Source organism: Symphodus melops (genome assembly GCF_947650265.1).
Source record: "Symphodus melops genome assembly, chromosome: 15".
Classification (NCBI taxonomy): domain Eukaryota; kingdom Metazoa; phylum Chordata; class Actinopteri; order Labriformes; family Labridae; genus Symphodus; species Symphodus melops.
In genome coordinates this window covers 13,439,398-13,454,919 of record NC_136705.1, presented here as the reverse complement: position 1 = coordinate 13,454,919, position 15,522 = coordinate 13,439,398, and the positions used below count along the sequence as shown (strand labels likewise).

Here is a 15,522-nt window from a genome sequence, read left to right as displayed (position 1 = left end):
ATAAATGGCCACTCCAAAACATCCAGTCTAAGTGAATACAGGACGTCTTCTGTATCCATTTTGCTGTTGTTATTGTTGTTGTCGAACAGTAACTCTGACTTACTCTTGGACTCAGTAAGCTCAATGTCGACACCGTTCAGACGATGACTCGCTTTTTCATATCCAGCATTTGAACCTGAAGAAGTCCTGCAGCTCCTGATCGTCTTCTTGGCGGTCGTGGATCTTTGCGTACACGCTCTTCAGAAGCTTTGTGTTGTCCTTTTCATCCAAGATTTCAATGTATTTTTCTATGCAACCTACAAACAAAGATTACGACGTTAAAAGAAATACATTCACATCAAAGAGTTTTTAACACCTGGACACTATTTTTTAACCACACAAAAAACCCCAACCTGAATACTGTACTTCCTATAGTCATTTATCTGAAATCATGTTTTAAGCATGTGCCATGCCATCTTAGAGTGTGTGGATCTTACAAATGGATCTTACAAATGGATATTTGCATACAAATTTTGATTTGGATATTGGATATTTGGATACAAATTTTGGATACAAATGGACCTTACAAATGGATCTACTAATTCTGAGAGTTGACGTCCTTGAGGACTAATAACACTACGTCCGTGGTATTTGAAAGAATAGAAGTGGTAATCACTTAGGCCCATGACTTTGCCGTATGCTACGAGGCTTGGTCCCAGCTGCGGATGCTCAAACTGCTCCTGTGACATCAGCAAGCGGGCGATCTCTCCCGTGATGAAAGCATCATCGAAGCTTTGCTCCTCCACCGGCTTCAGAGGGAATCTGCAGCACACCTCCACAGCAGCCTGAGGGTCCGATGGCTCCAGCAGATGAACAAGCTCAATGTAAGCATCGTGGACCTGCAGAGTGAATTCATGAACTGCATCTTTATTTAGGTCACATTAATTAACATTGGAATTAATCAGCAAGGTTTTGAACTGAACTCAGGAAATGGCTGACATGACCGTGATTAACTGACCCCCGGTGCCATGGAGATGACCTCATGGTAGAGCTGCTTTGCCTGATCCTGTTTGTCTGCAGAGCGGGAGACGGCGCGAGCCAGACCAAGCCTTGAGATATGAGACCTGCGGTTCACAGCACCAGACCCGCACACTGTATGTACCACAGCAGGCTCTGAAACAATGTTTAATACAAATAAAATCTAATTACACAAGAACCCTTTCACGGCCACGTTTCTTTCTCTCTGTGTGTGTACAGTCGTAAACAACAGTATTTAGTTTCAATGTATGATTTTTTTTTTTTAATTTTTTAACTTAAATTGGGAAAGTCTAAAGCTACAGGGGGAAAGCTCTTCACTGAGCCCTGCATGTCGCTCAGAATGCTTCATGCCTCACCCTCTGCTCTGTCCGCAGCACTTGGGGAACAGTCCTGTTTGGAGTTGCTGGAGAGGATATGAGGTTTAATACCGCTGGTGCACGGTTTAGGTGATCTATCAGACTTGGCTACTGCTCCAGCTCTCCCCCTACAGGAGAGAAAATATATTGCAACAACTCAGACATCAATTACAAAACAGGATAACTTAATTCCGTATATTTTTATTATAAGTACTTATAAGTAAATTCAGAATATATATATTTTAAAAAGGGGTTTAAGAATGATGTTGTATAGATGTTAACATACTAAGTCATCCACAGACATCCCAGCATGCCTCACCTAGCTGCAGGGGCTTTGGCTGGAGGCCGGGCAGCTTTCCCTCCTCTGGTCGGGCCACGTGGTGTTGGAATAGGAGCTTTGGTCACAGGTGCTGCAAACCGCCCTGGACTTGGACCTGGACCTGGCCCTCCTCTACCCCGCTTTGCTCCACTGTTTGCCCCCCTGGGGTCAGAAGGCCCCTTCACTCCTGCTGGTTGGGTGGTTGATTGCTTGGCAGCTTTGTGGTTTTCAGCCTGCAGGCGGTCCTGCCACCACTTTTGTTCTGAAATGCCAGGGGATAATTGAAGACTTAAAAAAAGATATACGTATAAGACTGCCAAGCCAGCTGTAATTCTGAGTTACATTGAATGTGTAAAATCCACTAAACAGACTCACTGCTTAGCTGTGCAGGTGGCTCTCCAATCTGAGTCTTTTCTTCCAGCTCTATGCTGGCCTGGAAACTGAGGCAGGCATCAGTCAGCGTTTCTTCGGACCGGTCTGACTTTGGATTGTTGTCATATTGAGCCAGCTGCGCCAGACCCAAGAGACACAGGGCGTGGCAGTCCCGAGGTGTTGTTACTACTGATAGCTGGCATGCCTGTACACATTAGAAGAGGAGGTAGTCCAAAACTCTGGCAGAGCTTTTTTTTCTTTGGGGTTGTAAACTTTTCAAATGAAGGAAGAAAAAAAAGCCAAAAAAAAAAAAAAAAAAAGCATCTGTTAACTTAACATACACCAGTATCTGTTTACCCTCTCCTGCATGTCCAGCAGCTCCTGACAGGGGGCGATAGAGGTGAGTCGTATGAGAGCAGCAAGGGCCTGGCTTCTCTTTGCCACCTGGGATTGCCTCTGGATGTCAGCTCTGGCCTGGCCCTCATCCTGCTGGATCAGCCTTTGCAGCAGGGCAAAGTGAACATCCAGGAGCACCCATTCCAGCTGCCAGCTCGCCTCGCCGCGACACACACACTGACTCACACTCTGGGCAGCGAGGACTGCTACACTGTAGCATTCCAACACAGAGACAGGCAGACATGGATTTATGTAGTTCCTATTAAACTGGGTCACTCTTATGTGAATGCCAAAAGTTTTTTTTAATTTGAAAGATTCAGGCAGATATTTGGAAGGCATAAGTCAAATCACCAGTTAACAAACAACACATTTTCTTTAAATATCTTGGATTGAAACATACGTGTGATAGACCTGTTCGGCACTCATGGCCTTCTCGGACAACACTCCTCTCTCCTGCAGATGACCCAGAGTGAGAAGACCTCGCAGGAACTGTGTGCTGAGGCTAGAGAGAGGGTCCGAAGGATCCGGCTCTACCCAGCTATAACAGAAATCATGAAAACCTAAAAAACACCTGCAAGTAAGGGAACACACACACACACACACACACACACACACACACACACACACACACACACACACACACACACACACACACACACAGACACAGACACACATGCAAACCTCTCGCTGCAGCGCTGGCTGACAAAGTGCTCCAGTCCTTGCTGTAAGAACAGAGCGGCCTCCTTCTCGGTGTCCTCGGAGGCTTTCTGTTCCTGCTGCAGCAGAGCCAACCCCGTGAAGAATCTGGAACAAAATCAACCTGCGTCTTTGATTCGTCTGACCTGCTGTGGGCCAGTTTCGCATACAGTGTGGATAAAAATAATGAATGTATACAGCTGTTGTTTTTTTCATTGTTAACACAAATAAAGTTCCTCTCAAAGCTTTATTTTGATGTTTTTCTCCGTGTGTGTCAGTCACGTTTGAAATCTGAACGTAAAATCTCTCCAACTGTACCGGCTAAGATCGACTCTCCTTTATTATCTTAAAAAACAAAGTTATTATCACCAAACACCATTTCTGCTTATTTGACCAAAGGCACTTGTATGGTCTGACCTGAGTGCAGGATGAAGGGGCCGCAGTGCGAGGCCACTCTGCAGGTGCTGTAGGGCCTCCCTGCTCGTCCCCTGCAGCAGCAGCAGCCTCCCCGCGTGCAGGTTCGACTCCCAGCTTTCAGGACTCAGAGACCAGGCGTCCAGGTACTTCATCAAGGCCTGGTGGACACAGCTCTCTTCATCTTGCACTGCCGCACTGCTATCCTGCATCCAGAGGGGAGGGAGCTAAATTTAGTCTTTCTTGAATTGATCTGAAATGATTTAGTGGGGGGCTTTTGGCAAGACAGAGAGACTTCAAGCTTCCATTACAGGTACAGACTCATATTAATGCTGATAACTTTATTCGAGTGCTGTATTATAAGAGAGGTGGCTATGCTATATATAGCTATGAAAAATGGAGTTAAAAATTCTAAATGATTAAGAATGGACTAATTAGTTTTGGAGCTATGAGAAGTGCAGAGCAATGAAAGATTGTCTTTCTAAAACTGTCTGAAGACTGTAATGTCTTTGTGATGACTTTGAACAGAATAAATAGTTCACAAAAAGGTTCGGATGGCTGTTGTTTTCTACCACAAGTCATATTGCGGGTGTCCTCTTGTAAATAGTCTCTGTGGATACAGATCAGTGTTCAGGCTGTTTTAACAATAATACCTGAGAAAGAAGGCAATACAGCAAAAGAGATCTGATCTAATGAAGTCCCCTCACAAGTTCTTTCCTAGTTTCTTTTCCACTGGAGCTCCTGACTAAAGAAGGTAAGTAAACTTCAGAGGTTATTTTTGGACACAGTAACCTTTCCAGTTTGCTTGGAGAGCCAGATGTAGAGAGTCTGAACATAGTCTGCTTTGCTGGACTGCCCCTGGTCTCTGAGCTGCTGGTACTCTTTATCCAAGGCCTGCAGCTGGTTCTGGACTGTCGGCGTGCCCAGGAAACCATGGAGCTTGCAGACCGCCAGGATGTCATCCTGAAGAGCTGTGGATTTGGCGTCGCTGATTTCATCCCGGCCTCTGTCAGCCTGGAGACGGAGGAATGAAAAGATTAGAGGTTGGGTTGCTACCACAATTATTAACTTTGTTATCAACATTCAAAAATGAAGATATGTAGTTGTAATAGTAGGAGTAGTATTTATGTTTTTATCTTTAACAGGCATAAGAAATCACCAGACTGTTTCACGTTTCACATGGCAAAGGTTACAATTTCAATGCTTTATTTTGAGGTCACGATCAAACAAATAGGAGCTCTAGAGTGTGTTCCAATAATCTCCACCATGTCACATTAACATCATGCTTTCACTTTGCATCCTTGAAGGCCGTCTTCAGTGAACATTTTGCACAGTCTTTTAAATTCAAGTGTTTAAATTCACGTCATACAGAAATAACCTCAGATCAAGAGATGAACACAATCCTTTCAGTCATGCACGTTTAGCTACACCCAAAACTCACAAATCATGACTGACAAAGTTTTGCTTTTTTTAACTTCCTCGGAACTTTTCCTGACACAACCTTCCTCTGGAGGCCATACATGGCTTTAGCACGGTGCTGCTCCTCCAGAACGACACCAAGCAGGAAGTGGAGTCTGGCATCTTTGGAGCAGAGTCTGATGGCTGAAGCATAGTGGAAAGCAGCCTGCTCCAGGCTATGCAGAGGAGACTGGCCATCCTTGTACTGCAGCATGTCCCCTGTGGGAATGAGGAAAATAAACTGTGCTTTTTGGTTTTCAGACATACAGATAACAAGACCAGAGATTCACAACAGCCAACAGCCTTTAACTGATATAAAATCTGCGTAAGTCAACTAGAGCAGATACAACTGGAGAAAAGGCTGTCTATTGGAATGCAAAGTAGAGTGATAGCTTCACTAATTTTTGATTTGCTTTATTGAACTGACAATTCAGCCTTCTAGAATTTTCTCAACACTGATTTGCTGCTCACATCCATCAATGTAAAAACTGCTATTCAAGTCAAAAGTGGAGTTTGTCACGACTGGATTTATGTGTACATTCACCGTCGACAGTATGTATTACACCGACTTAATCAGTCAGTATTTTAACACAAAGATTCTGTCTTGAAAAGATCCTGTCTCCTTTAAGTGCAAACACACGCGAGCACACTGTGATGGGGATTAAAAGCATCTCCAGTTTAACGTCCTTCTCTCTTTCGGTTAAGAATGATTGCATGTGCTCTTCGCATGAAATATTCACAGAGTGCAGCTTCCTTTGGCAGGGAGAGCCCTATATCGGTCACAGTGCACTGATGTCACAGCTTTTATATTGAAGAGAGAATCAAACTAAAACAACCAACCAAAAAAAACATCCATAGCTATTATTCTTCAGGATTATTACATACGTTTTGTTTAACGTCTTTTTTATTGAAACTATTCCTCTCATCCAATGAAAATGTTGTGTGGGAACTTTTATCAAGCGTACACCTCACACACTTAGCTCTAATTTGCTCTTTTGTGTTTTCGGTCCGGCTGTCATGACGCTCATTCAGTGCGTTGGAGATCAGTCTCATATGTCCCTTCTTACAGTAGAGTCATCAAACAATTAGCAAGGCACAAGCAGCTGAGAAAAGATAAGCAGTAACATGAGTGCCTGACACGTCAGATAAAAGAGGATGCTCTCGGGGAGAGCCACATCTCATGCAATTTGAATGGCTGACGCTGAGCTGCTGTGCCAGGGCACGATGAGGAACTCTGCTGTCCGCTGGCCAAAGGTTCTGAAACGTTGGAAACAGTTAGGCTTTTATTGACAACTTTGTAAGGAAGAGTTAGATTTCAGAACTTACCGTTTTAACACTGGTCAATTAATGACGAGAGGAGAAGAACATTTTACAGGAGAAGGAGAAAGGCTTTAAGATTTAAATTGGAAGAAGCCATTTTTATCGCAGTTACAGTCAGTACTGGCCAACAATAGGCTGATGGATATTTTCATTTATGATCCTTCACTCTTGATTTAAAAAGGACTACAGACCTGGTTTTGGCAGGTTCTTGCGGTAGAAATTCATGTGATCCTGGGCGAGGGCACACAGTTCGTCCACATTGTCTTCCTCGGCTGTCATTTGTAGTCTTTCCTCCCAGTTACGCAGCTTTGGTAGGCAAAGGAAAGTTTAATAATCACTTTCATCAGGCAGGGCAGTTAAACAAAACAGAATCAGATTGTACATCCAAACGAATAATCGTTTGGATGTAAACAGAATTGGTTGTTTGTATTTTTTAATGCGGTTTAACTTTCAACTTCTTTTGTACATCAAATACATCATGTTTTACCTCCAATTTGTGTTGCGTCTCTATCTCCAGAAAACGAGATGATTCAAAGTGCTTCTTATACCAGGTTGTCTCTGTGACATCCTGGAAATGAACAGGTTACCAAGTTTAATCGATAACAGATCAGAGCCTTCATCTGGATTGACCGGCTGACTGTCACGTAGAAAGAGTCTGAGTTCTTTCATGTCAGGGTGAAATAACATTTCAATTGTGAGGTTCAAACGTCTAACTGCTTTAAACACTCGTAGCTGTGTTGCCACCTTAACTGCACAAACACCATATACTTCTACTGAGCCAGCACTTTGTCACTGTGAAGGGAGCGCTGTCTTGTGAATAAAGGATGAGCGGCCTGAAGGTCGATCGCAGTGATTCCGACACTGCAGGACGCTCTTTAATCTTTAACACTGACCTTTGTGTCCAGGTCCCCTGTGGGCTTGTGAGGACAGTCCAGGAAGTGTGACCCCAGCTCGGACAGTTTCATCAGAGTGTCACATCCTGCGTATAACAACAAGGAATGTTAAAGGTGATAAATAACACGAAAAGTCGACAACAGAATTTTTTTACAGAATAAATTAACTGAATGTAAAGTTTTAGGAAGCACATTCAGTTTATGTAGTAAAAACACACATCACATGTTGTTCTGGCACCACCGTCTGCACTGTTTAATACTCCCGATACACTCTGACCCACTCATCAATACAAGCAGGTCAAAGACTCAGAGGAGGCCTGGCATATAATGTGGATTATAACACACCGCAGCTAGATACATGAAGCCTTAGTTAAGTAATACTACCCCCCTCATTACAGCAACCTAATAGTTGTCTACCGTATCCTTGTGTTACGTGATAGTATGAGGAGAGTAATCAGGACTGCTGAGAGGTAAGGCAAGGTAGTTGAAGTAGAGATGCTCTAGAAGCTAATCGATGAACTGAATTGCAACACACTTTGAAAGAGATGTTCCCCTAAAACGATTCCTGTCACGACAACAGTTTATCCTTTATTCTTTTGTTTAATATAAAAACGTTGTGGTTTTGAGGTTAGAAAGACATTACCATCCCCCTTTACTTTTTTTTTTGCTTGGCTAGAGGCAAAAACACTCGATGAATTAGCTCCATTACTCATCCAACATCGGCTCTGCCTCCACACAGCCTTTCTGCTTCACAAACATTAGCTTTCAGGAGCTAGGACTCCAAACATCACCTCTGTAAGAAAAGAAACACTTGACCAGAGCAGCCGACATCTTCTTATCGACGTCCGGTTCGAGAACCTTCCAGCCTTCTCCCAGAGGACAACTGCTGAGCGGGTCCACTTTTGATCTTCGTGTCAACATCTCGATGTAAGGCCTTGAAAAGATGTGCTTTGGGTCACTGTGAATAAAGAGAAGACCCCGTTTGATATAGACAGCATTTGTAAAGATAATATAAAATGTAGTATGTGCATGGCCTATGATACTGAAGAAGTATACTTTAAAGATGTTTTTTTTGTAATATATAAACACAGAAGTTCAAGAGGATTCACATCAATTCCTCTAATTAGCAATGTAGTGAATTCAAAACGAAAGACTTAGCATCTTGATACTGAGTGATTTGATATAGGCTTGGTTTATGTTTACATAGTTGTTTACCTATTTCATTAAATGTTCGAGAAAAAAGAAAATGAAATAACCATGAACACTGCTACCTGTTGTCACCACTGATAATAACTTCTAAACTGTCGTTTCTTCCTTATCTTTTACCTGTTTTTAATGGATACAGGTCTATAAAAAGCAGCCAGAGATACTGGACATTCATGGTCCAGCTGCTCTTTCCCATCATTGAAGGTCACTGCAGTGGGAATTAGCTCTCGAGTCACAAACACTGTGTACACCTGGAAATGTTAAAGGGACATCAGGTTAAGCAGTGTTGACATAAATTAAATAGTGTGGCTTTAGATCATCAAGATCTACACAACATAAAATATCTACTTCAATTTCAACACTATTTTGGTCAAGGAGAAACTATAGTAAAAATGAAGCTTATGATGAAAGATTAATTTACCTGTTAGTATGTATATTAAGTACAGCTGACATTAAATGTGGAGCTACCACGTTTCCTATCATTTTTGTTGTGGTGATCAAACACACATAAAGCCTCTCATCATATAAGAGAGTCCACCTCACGTATGTCGAACCCTACCTGTGAATTACTGCCATCTGCTGAAGAAACTCGGATCTCCACCACAGTGTCTCCAAAATTCAGAGGCACTGGTTGTGAGTTGTCTTCCCCATTCACTGTAAATTTAATATTTCTGTCTGCCACCTTTGCAACCACGGTCACTGCAATACAGTGAAAGGGGACAATACCTGTTGGAGCAAGATGTACAGAGGTTATGGCAGCCAGGGCTCAAACACACACAAAAAAAATGTTAACGGAAATGTTTGAATTTTATTCTTATGACACAGAAATACTGCATGATGTCTACATAAATATGAAGTCTAAGTCTTTACTCACTATTGTATTCATAGATTTTTGTATGAAAGGCAGGATGCAGTATAATATGCCCTTCCAAAGCCAGATAACTGAGGTCTGCAATCTTTGCAGACAGCCTGTTGATGTCCACACAGTATGTCTTTGTGGTACCATCTTCAGCCACCACCTCGATCTGTACTCTGTTTGTCCCATCACTCAGTTTAATGGCTCTGGATCCGTCACCAAAGAGCTGAAATATAATTAATACATATAAAGAAGGGGGTTTACATTTTATGTGAAGTCATTAATCCGAAATAAAACACACAATAAAGACTTACAATGTTGTACGAAGCCCCACAGTCACTTGTTGACAGGTTCAGAGTCAGTATGTTGACATCGCTCTCTACTGTAACATCGTAGTCTGTAACCCCTGCTGTGAATGCTGGTTGGAGTTTACCCTCGGAGACACAGAGCTTCTCCAAATCACAGTTGTCCATGGCTAAAGCTAAGTAACTGTGTACGGTCCAAGTTCTAAACACGCCTAATTTCTGTTACTGGACACCCTGATACCCACACACAAACACAGTTCATTATACCGCACGGACGCCAGGGGTTTCCATGGTAACAGCACTTCTCAGCATAGCTTCTAAGATAACACATGATTAGCTTGCTATCATTATAATTAGAAGACGAATTTTGAACTTGTTTTTTTGTGTGGTTTTTTTCTGGAGATAATTCTTCATCCAGGCATTTCAGCGTGTAAAGGTGTAAAGTTTACAAATAGGGCTACATCGGTAAAAAAAAAAAGAAGTTATAGATTATCAGTAGGAACTCCACTTGTATGGAAGAGTCTCCACTTATGGCCAATAGGGGCCATTAAAACCATCCACCAGGTTATTGAAACATTTTAACTTTGGCCTACTAACTAATAGGTGGAGTAATATGCCTACAACTCCCAGCTGGTTTTGTTGATTAGTATTTTAATAACTGTAGAACAGCCTCTGAAAGGGATTGAGCAGTTAAGCATGAGTGCCATTACACACAGAGGTGGAGAGACTTTAAAGGTTGTGCATGTAGTTGGAGAGATATTAAACAGAAACTTCAATTGATCATCAATTCTAATGTAAATCAGTTTCGCACATACTAGTGGGATAGGTTATACACTGCAGACTGTAGTCTCTGTTAACAGATCTGTGCCGTCCAATCAGCTTCAACGTGCAATTAGTGACAGCAGCCATCCCACCACGATCCCTTGTGACTTTCTGCAAACACAATCTCTCTGAAGGTATCAAGAAGTCACAGCAAGTGTCTTTAAAGTACCACCTACAGTAAGCACAGACTGCTATCAGTCCTTTGTAGATCTCTTCCTCTGACCATCCTGCTCATATCTCAGATATCATGTCTGCACTATTTGTAGCCTACCTGAGCATGCTGCTTGTTTTTGTCCCTTTGTGACTAATATTCACTTTTCAGACTTTTTTGTGTCTTTCCAAACATTAGATTGTGAATAGTTAAAAGATGAAAGAGTTTCTGCTTCTGATCGTTGACCCATGCTTCTGTATTTTCTGTTGTTTTCTGAATGTGTGTGTTTTTGACTAAGGTATTGCCTTTTTTGCAGCATGTTTATTCTGCAGGTTGTTTGTATTTTTTGCATTTGCTTTATAATAAAAAAATAATAATAATTTATACCCGGGGTTAATTCAATTTGAATGTGCAGTGTTTCCGAATGTGTTCTGCGTTTTTCTAAATGTCTGTCATTTCATCAGTTGCCTGCCGAGCGTTGGACCACTACCGGCCACCGTACATCTTCCATTTGTATCCCCAAACGCCAGGGGCAGTAGAGTGCTGAAAAAAACAAAAACAGAAGAAGATTATTTTCCTTTTTCTTTTTTTATCAACGTCACTTCCTGTCAGTCAAAGCGTGTCAGTCGTTAAAACGAAACAAGTAGGACTAAATAGCAAACCTTATATGTAACAGAATTTCTTTCAGGTGAGCATGTACAGCTTTAAAAATAACAACACATTGTGTTTGACACTTAATATATGTTTATTTCCACCATATCCGTATGTTGTTTTAGCAGCATGTGCAGCTTGCAACTAGCATCTAGCTAGCTGATGTTTTACATGACATGTTTGAATTTGAGCTTCCAGTCATTTTACAGCAGAACTTTATGGTGTGATTTGTCTGTTTTTGACCAGGAATAATGACGGAGGACTATCCTCATGAGATAGATGAACAGCTCACAGGCTTCGACTCTTCTGCTTCATCCGTGAAGAGCATGCTGGAGAAGCTCATGTCCATGCCCAGAAACGAGCTGCTGCAGAAGGTAACACTGGCTTCAAAACGTGAACCTGTTGGCTTATTATACGATTGTATGAATACAAAGAAACGTATTTGTTTTGTAGCATACCAAACGCTGTAATGTTAGCATATAGTTTTTTTTCACAGTTTCACAGGTAATGTTTTTAAGTTTGTAAAAATGTGTTAATAAGGAAAGAAATGTGGTTTATTGACAGCTGGACCCTTTGGATCAAGCCAAGTTGGATCTAATGTCCGCCTACACCCTGAATTCATTATTCTGGAGTAAGTTTTCTCCCTATTCTGTTTTCACTTCAATTACTTTTTGTATTTCAACAAGTCAACTATAATGCAGTGAGTGTGATACAACTGAATTGAACAGCTGCTTGTTGGACATGGCCCTGACTTTGACAGCCAACTTACTGTCTTCACATCAGAATTGTTGTATGGCATCGTGGGGTTTCCTCACAGATCTTTAAACCTTTGTCTATGGTTTGAATAATAAAGCGAAAAGCCATTATGCTGCCTGGATTTGGTCGCAATTTGTACATGTACCATGTTCAAGGATGGGCTAGGTTTTTAAAATACTCTTTAATAGCATTAAACAGAATGTTATTATGTAGTTCTGCCAAGCTCTATGCACCTTCCAATAGTTTTTGAAGTAATGTTTTTTTTTTTACTGACAGTGTACTTGGTAACACAAGGGATAAATCCAAGAGAGCATGGAATTAAACAGGAGTTGGTATGTATGTCTTTTTCAGACCGTCTTGGACATTTTCACTCTACATTCAAGCGTGTCTTGTCTTATTCCTCTGTACATGTTTTGTGTTTTTCAGGAGAGAATAAGGACATACATGAACAGAGTGAAAGAGATCACAGACAAGAAGAAATCCGCTCGCCTCGATAAGGGAGCTGCCGCACGCTTTGTCAGGAATGCTCTCTATGAAGCAGACGAAAAAGACTCACGAAAAAAAGGAGCATTGAAGAAAGCAGCAAACACGACGTCTGACGTCCCACAGACGAAGCGTCCAAAGCAGAGCTGAGGGGAGGAAACGCTCCACAGACTGGTTTCAAAGCATTTTGTATCATATTGTGGGACAACGGACACTTTTTTACTCTTGGGCAAAAAATATATTTCAAGCTTTTATTATTGGAGGCAGATACAAGAAGACATGAGACATACCAAACAAATGAGCAATGCCTTTAGTCTGGGATGTGTACTCGTCAGATTTTTTTGATGACTCTGCACAAATCAGATGCTTGAAGTTTAAGAAACGCAAAACTAATTGCATCTTTGGAAAACTTCCCAGGCTTTCATGTTTCAGCTAAAGGTGAAAGCAACGTCTTTTTGATTTGATTTCTCTTAAAGATCACTGGTTTGCTCAGATTGTGTCATTCTGTCAGGTTCCAAAAAAATGAAGAATTTCAGTTTTCAAAAATCAGCAGTGAGTAGAAGTGACATCAGGTAAGGTGACGTGTTTTCAGATTGTATGAATCCTTTCTTAGAAAATGCAAGTTTTTTTTTTTCATCAATTTGAAAACAATTCTACGTCTCATTTCAATTTTGTGTTTAATATTGTGTTTAAAGTTTTGACACTGTCCAGAAATGTTTGAATTTCTTTTTTTAAAAACATTGTACCTGATCCGACTATTCAATTAAAAAAAAAAAACACAAGTTAAACACGTTCTTTCAATTCTTCATCATAGTTATTTTTCTCAGTTGACGAGTCACAAAAGGAAAGTGTAATCAAATGAATATGGGTTGAATTATATTTTGTTTACTCTTTCAGGTGTCTCATATTGTACACTGGCTTATAACCACTGTATTCACTTTCTGAGACTTACAATACATGAGCCAATTATGACTTTAAATATTTACATTGTACATGTTTTTATTTGCTGTAACATGGGCCCTTCAACACCCTTCTTGTCTCTGCACTATCCTGACATTCCTACTGGGGCGGCTTGATTGGGGCAAAAATCCTAATCACAGTTATTTAGATCGATATCAGGATTTAAAAAAAAACGATTACTCAAATCTGCATCATGTTTTATTGTCAAACTTGGAACACTCATTATCATCTATCATTGTGAACACTAGAAAACAAGCAATAAATCTAAACAAATACGCAAAGGGAACCAAAAAAACAGTTTATTTAGAAGTTAGTGGCGATGTACTCTAGTGGCCAAATTATAACAAACACTTTGAAACATTTTCCCCTTTATGATAAAATCTATGGAAACAATGAGCACAGCATGTCTTGCCACACAGTATCTTATCTTGATTATCTTTGTTTTCATCATCAGCCATGGCCACAGTTGAAAAAGGGCAGGTGTGACTTTGTTTTTCTTTAAAGGTTGGTTGGTGGGGTGCTTCGTTACTCGGCAGTCTTGGTGATACGTTTACATCTTAAACTCTCACATAATCAACAAACATGAACGATGAGAAATGTAGCAAATTTAGGATTGCTCAAAAGTTGAGTATTAGGAGTAACAGAATGACTACATTCATTGAGGGTCAACCCTGGAACCTTCTGGTTCTAAACTGGCCTGTTGTAACCCCACTAACAGTTAACTGGCTGCACAGTATAGGAATAAGAATATGCAGTAATGAGATTTCCTTTTATGGAAAAAAACCACAATGTCACATTTGATAAAGACATTCATAGAGCTTCCTTTCTGTAATTCCTCCTGGACAACAGAGATCTTAATCTTAATGCAGCCGCAGGTCCCTGCATCCCTCTAATCAAGCGCAGGAAACAGCCAGGCAGCCAGTTCCATTCTCAGGAATGTATCTTTTCATTCTTTTCATCATGCCTTTTCTCATCCTCCCTGCAGCAACATCCAAAAATGACATTTGTTTAGCCAAACCACAGTACTCTGTACTTTTTCTGCCAAGTTGTTGCTCCTAACTGTTCAAAGACGTGTGTCAAACTTTGCCTGATGAACAGCCCCGTCTTCATATTGGAAAAATATGGATTTTTTTTCCGTCCTCCCTCCCTCCCCCTTTCTCAGTAATGTTTCCCTTCCTCCACCCTTGTTCCCACATGTGCTCAGTATAAAGGAGTTAGGTCACTGTGCGAGCAAATTTGAACAAACAAACTCTCATGTTGAAATTCTGTGCCCTAACAAGCTCCAAACTCTGGATTTGTCCCTGCGGTTGTTTATTTATGCTGTTTGTGAGCCGAGTGTGGTGAGGAAGTTTACATTACATAGAGTGAAAGGCATCAGACCAAGTGACCACCTCAGGCAACACAAGCTGCTTTTTTGTTCCTATAAACTCCAAAAGGATGCAGTGTGCTGGAAACAGACCTCATTAACCTGATGGAGCACCAGATAGAGGATTAAGGATGAGGTAAATTGAGGATCAAGTACACTACCCACAATAAGTTAGGGACGTTGTGAGGTCCTCAGTGGGTTTCATACATAAGGTGTTTTTTCACTTTAGTAATTTTTGGGATATGGAGGTAATTGTATTAAGGTGATAGACACACCTCATGTTGTCTTTTCCATGTAATGGTCTCACTGTGTATTACATATTGGGGCCAATACCAAAAAATACAAAGACTACCCTTTTCAATGTGGCATCAATTTCAACATTCTGGGGTATAAAAAGCTGGTATTGTCAGTAAGTCATTCCGAGTTCATCATTCAAGCAGCCGTGAACACACAACGTCACTTAACAGACGAGCAGCTCCTCCTGGTCGTAGCGCTCCTTCAGGTCGGTAGCAGGCAGTCAGATGTTGCTCGTGAACTTGATGTGTCTCATCAGCAGACTTTCAGCAAGACACATAACTACTGACAGTGTTGGTGACAGACCCAGGAGTGATGGACAGACAATGATGACCAGTACCTAAGGACCTATGCTCTCAGACATGTTATGTTAAAGCCACACAGCTGCAGGCCGGTTTATCAGAAGTGAGGGGTACAAGTGTTTCCAGACA

General features: G+C 41.2%; 2 protein-coding genes across 3 annotated transcripts; one reads left to right on the top strand and one right to left on the bottom strand.

The window, feature by feature from the left end:
• Nucleotides 1-64: 64 nt before the first annotated feature.
• LOC306835753 (uncharacterized protein) lies at nt 65-9,899 on the bottom strand. Of its 2 annotated transcripts, none has more exons than XM_079362468.1 (20): nt 9,618-9,899; nt 9,322-9,529; nt 9,007-9,173; nt 8,568-8,698; nt 8,033-8,199; nt 7,242-7,327; nt 6,836-6,916; nt 6,540-6,654; nt 5,072-5,247; nt 4,363-4,584; nt 3,574-3,776; nt 3,142-3,264; nt 2,861-2,998; nt 2,422-2,671; nt 2,068-2,269; nt 1,693-1,954; nt 1,374-1,501; nt 998-1,164; nt 656-878; nt 65-296 (listed from the first exon to the last, which is right to left on the bottom strand). In XM_079362468.1, exons 1-20 carry the CDS (start codon nt 9,774-9,776, stop codon nt 157-159), a joined length of 3,348 nt encoding a protein of 1,115 aa, XP_079218594.1. In that variant the 5' UTR covers nt 9,777-9,899; the 3' UTR covers nt 65-156. The 2 variants fall into 2 exon arrangements, with proteins under 2 accessions (XP_079218594.1, XP_079218595.1); XM_079362469.1 differs by having other exon boundaries at nt 998-1,152.
• Nucleotides 9,900-11,144: 1,245 nt separating this feature from the next.
• c1d (C1D nuclear receptor corepressor) lies at nt 11,145-13,468 on the top strand. The gene is made up of 5 exons (XM_079363144.1): nt 11,145-11,269; nt 11,479-11,606; nt 11,797-11,863; nt 12,265-12,320; nt 12,415-13,468. The coding sequence occupies exons 2-5, from the start codon at nt 11,484-11,486 to the stop codon at nt 12,619-12,621; spliced, it is 453 nt and encodes a 150-aa protein (XP_079219270.1). The 5' UTR covers nt 11,145-11,269; nt 11,479-11,483; the 3' UTR covers nt 12,622-13,468.
• The last annotated feature ends 2,054 nt before the right edge of the window (nt 13,469-15,522 follow it).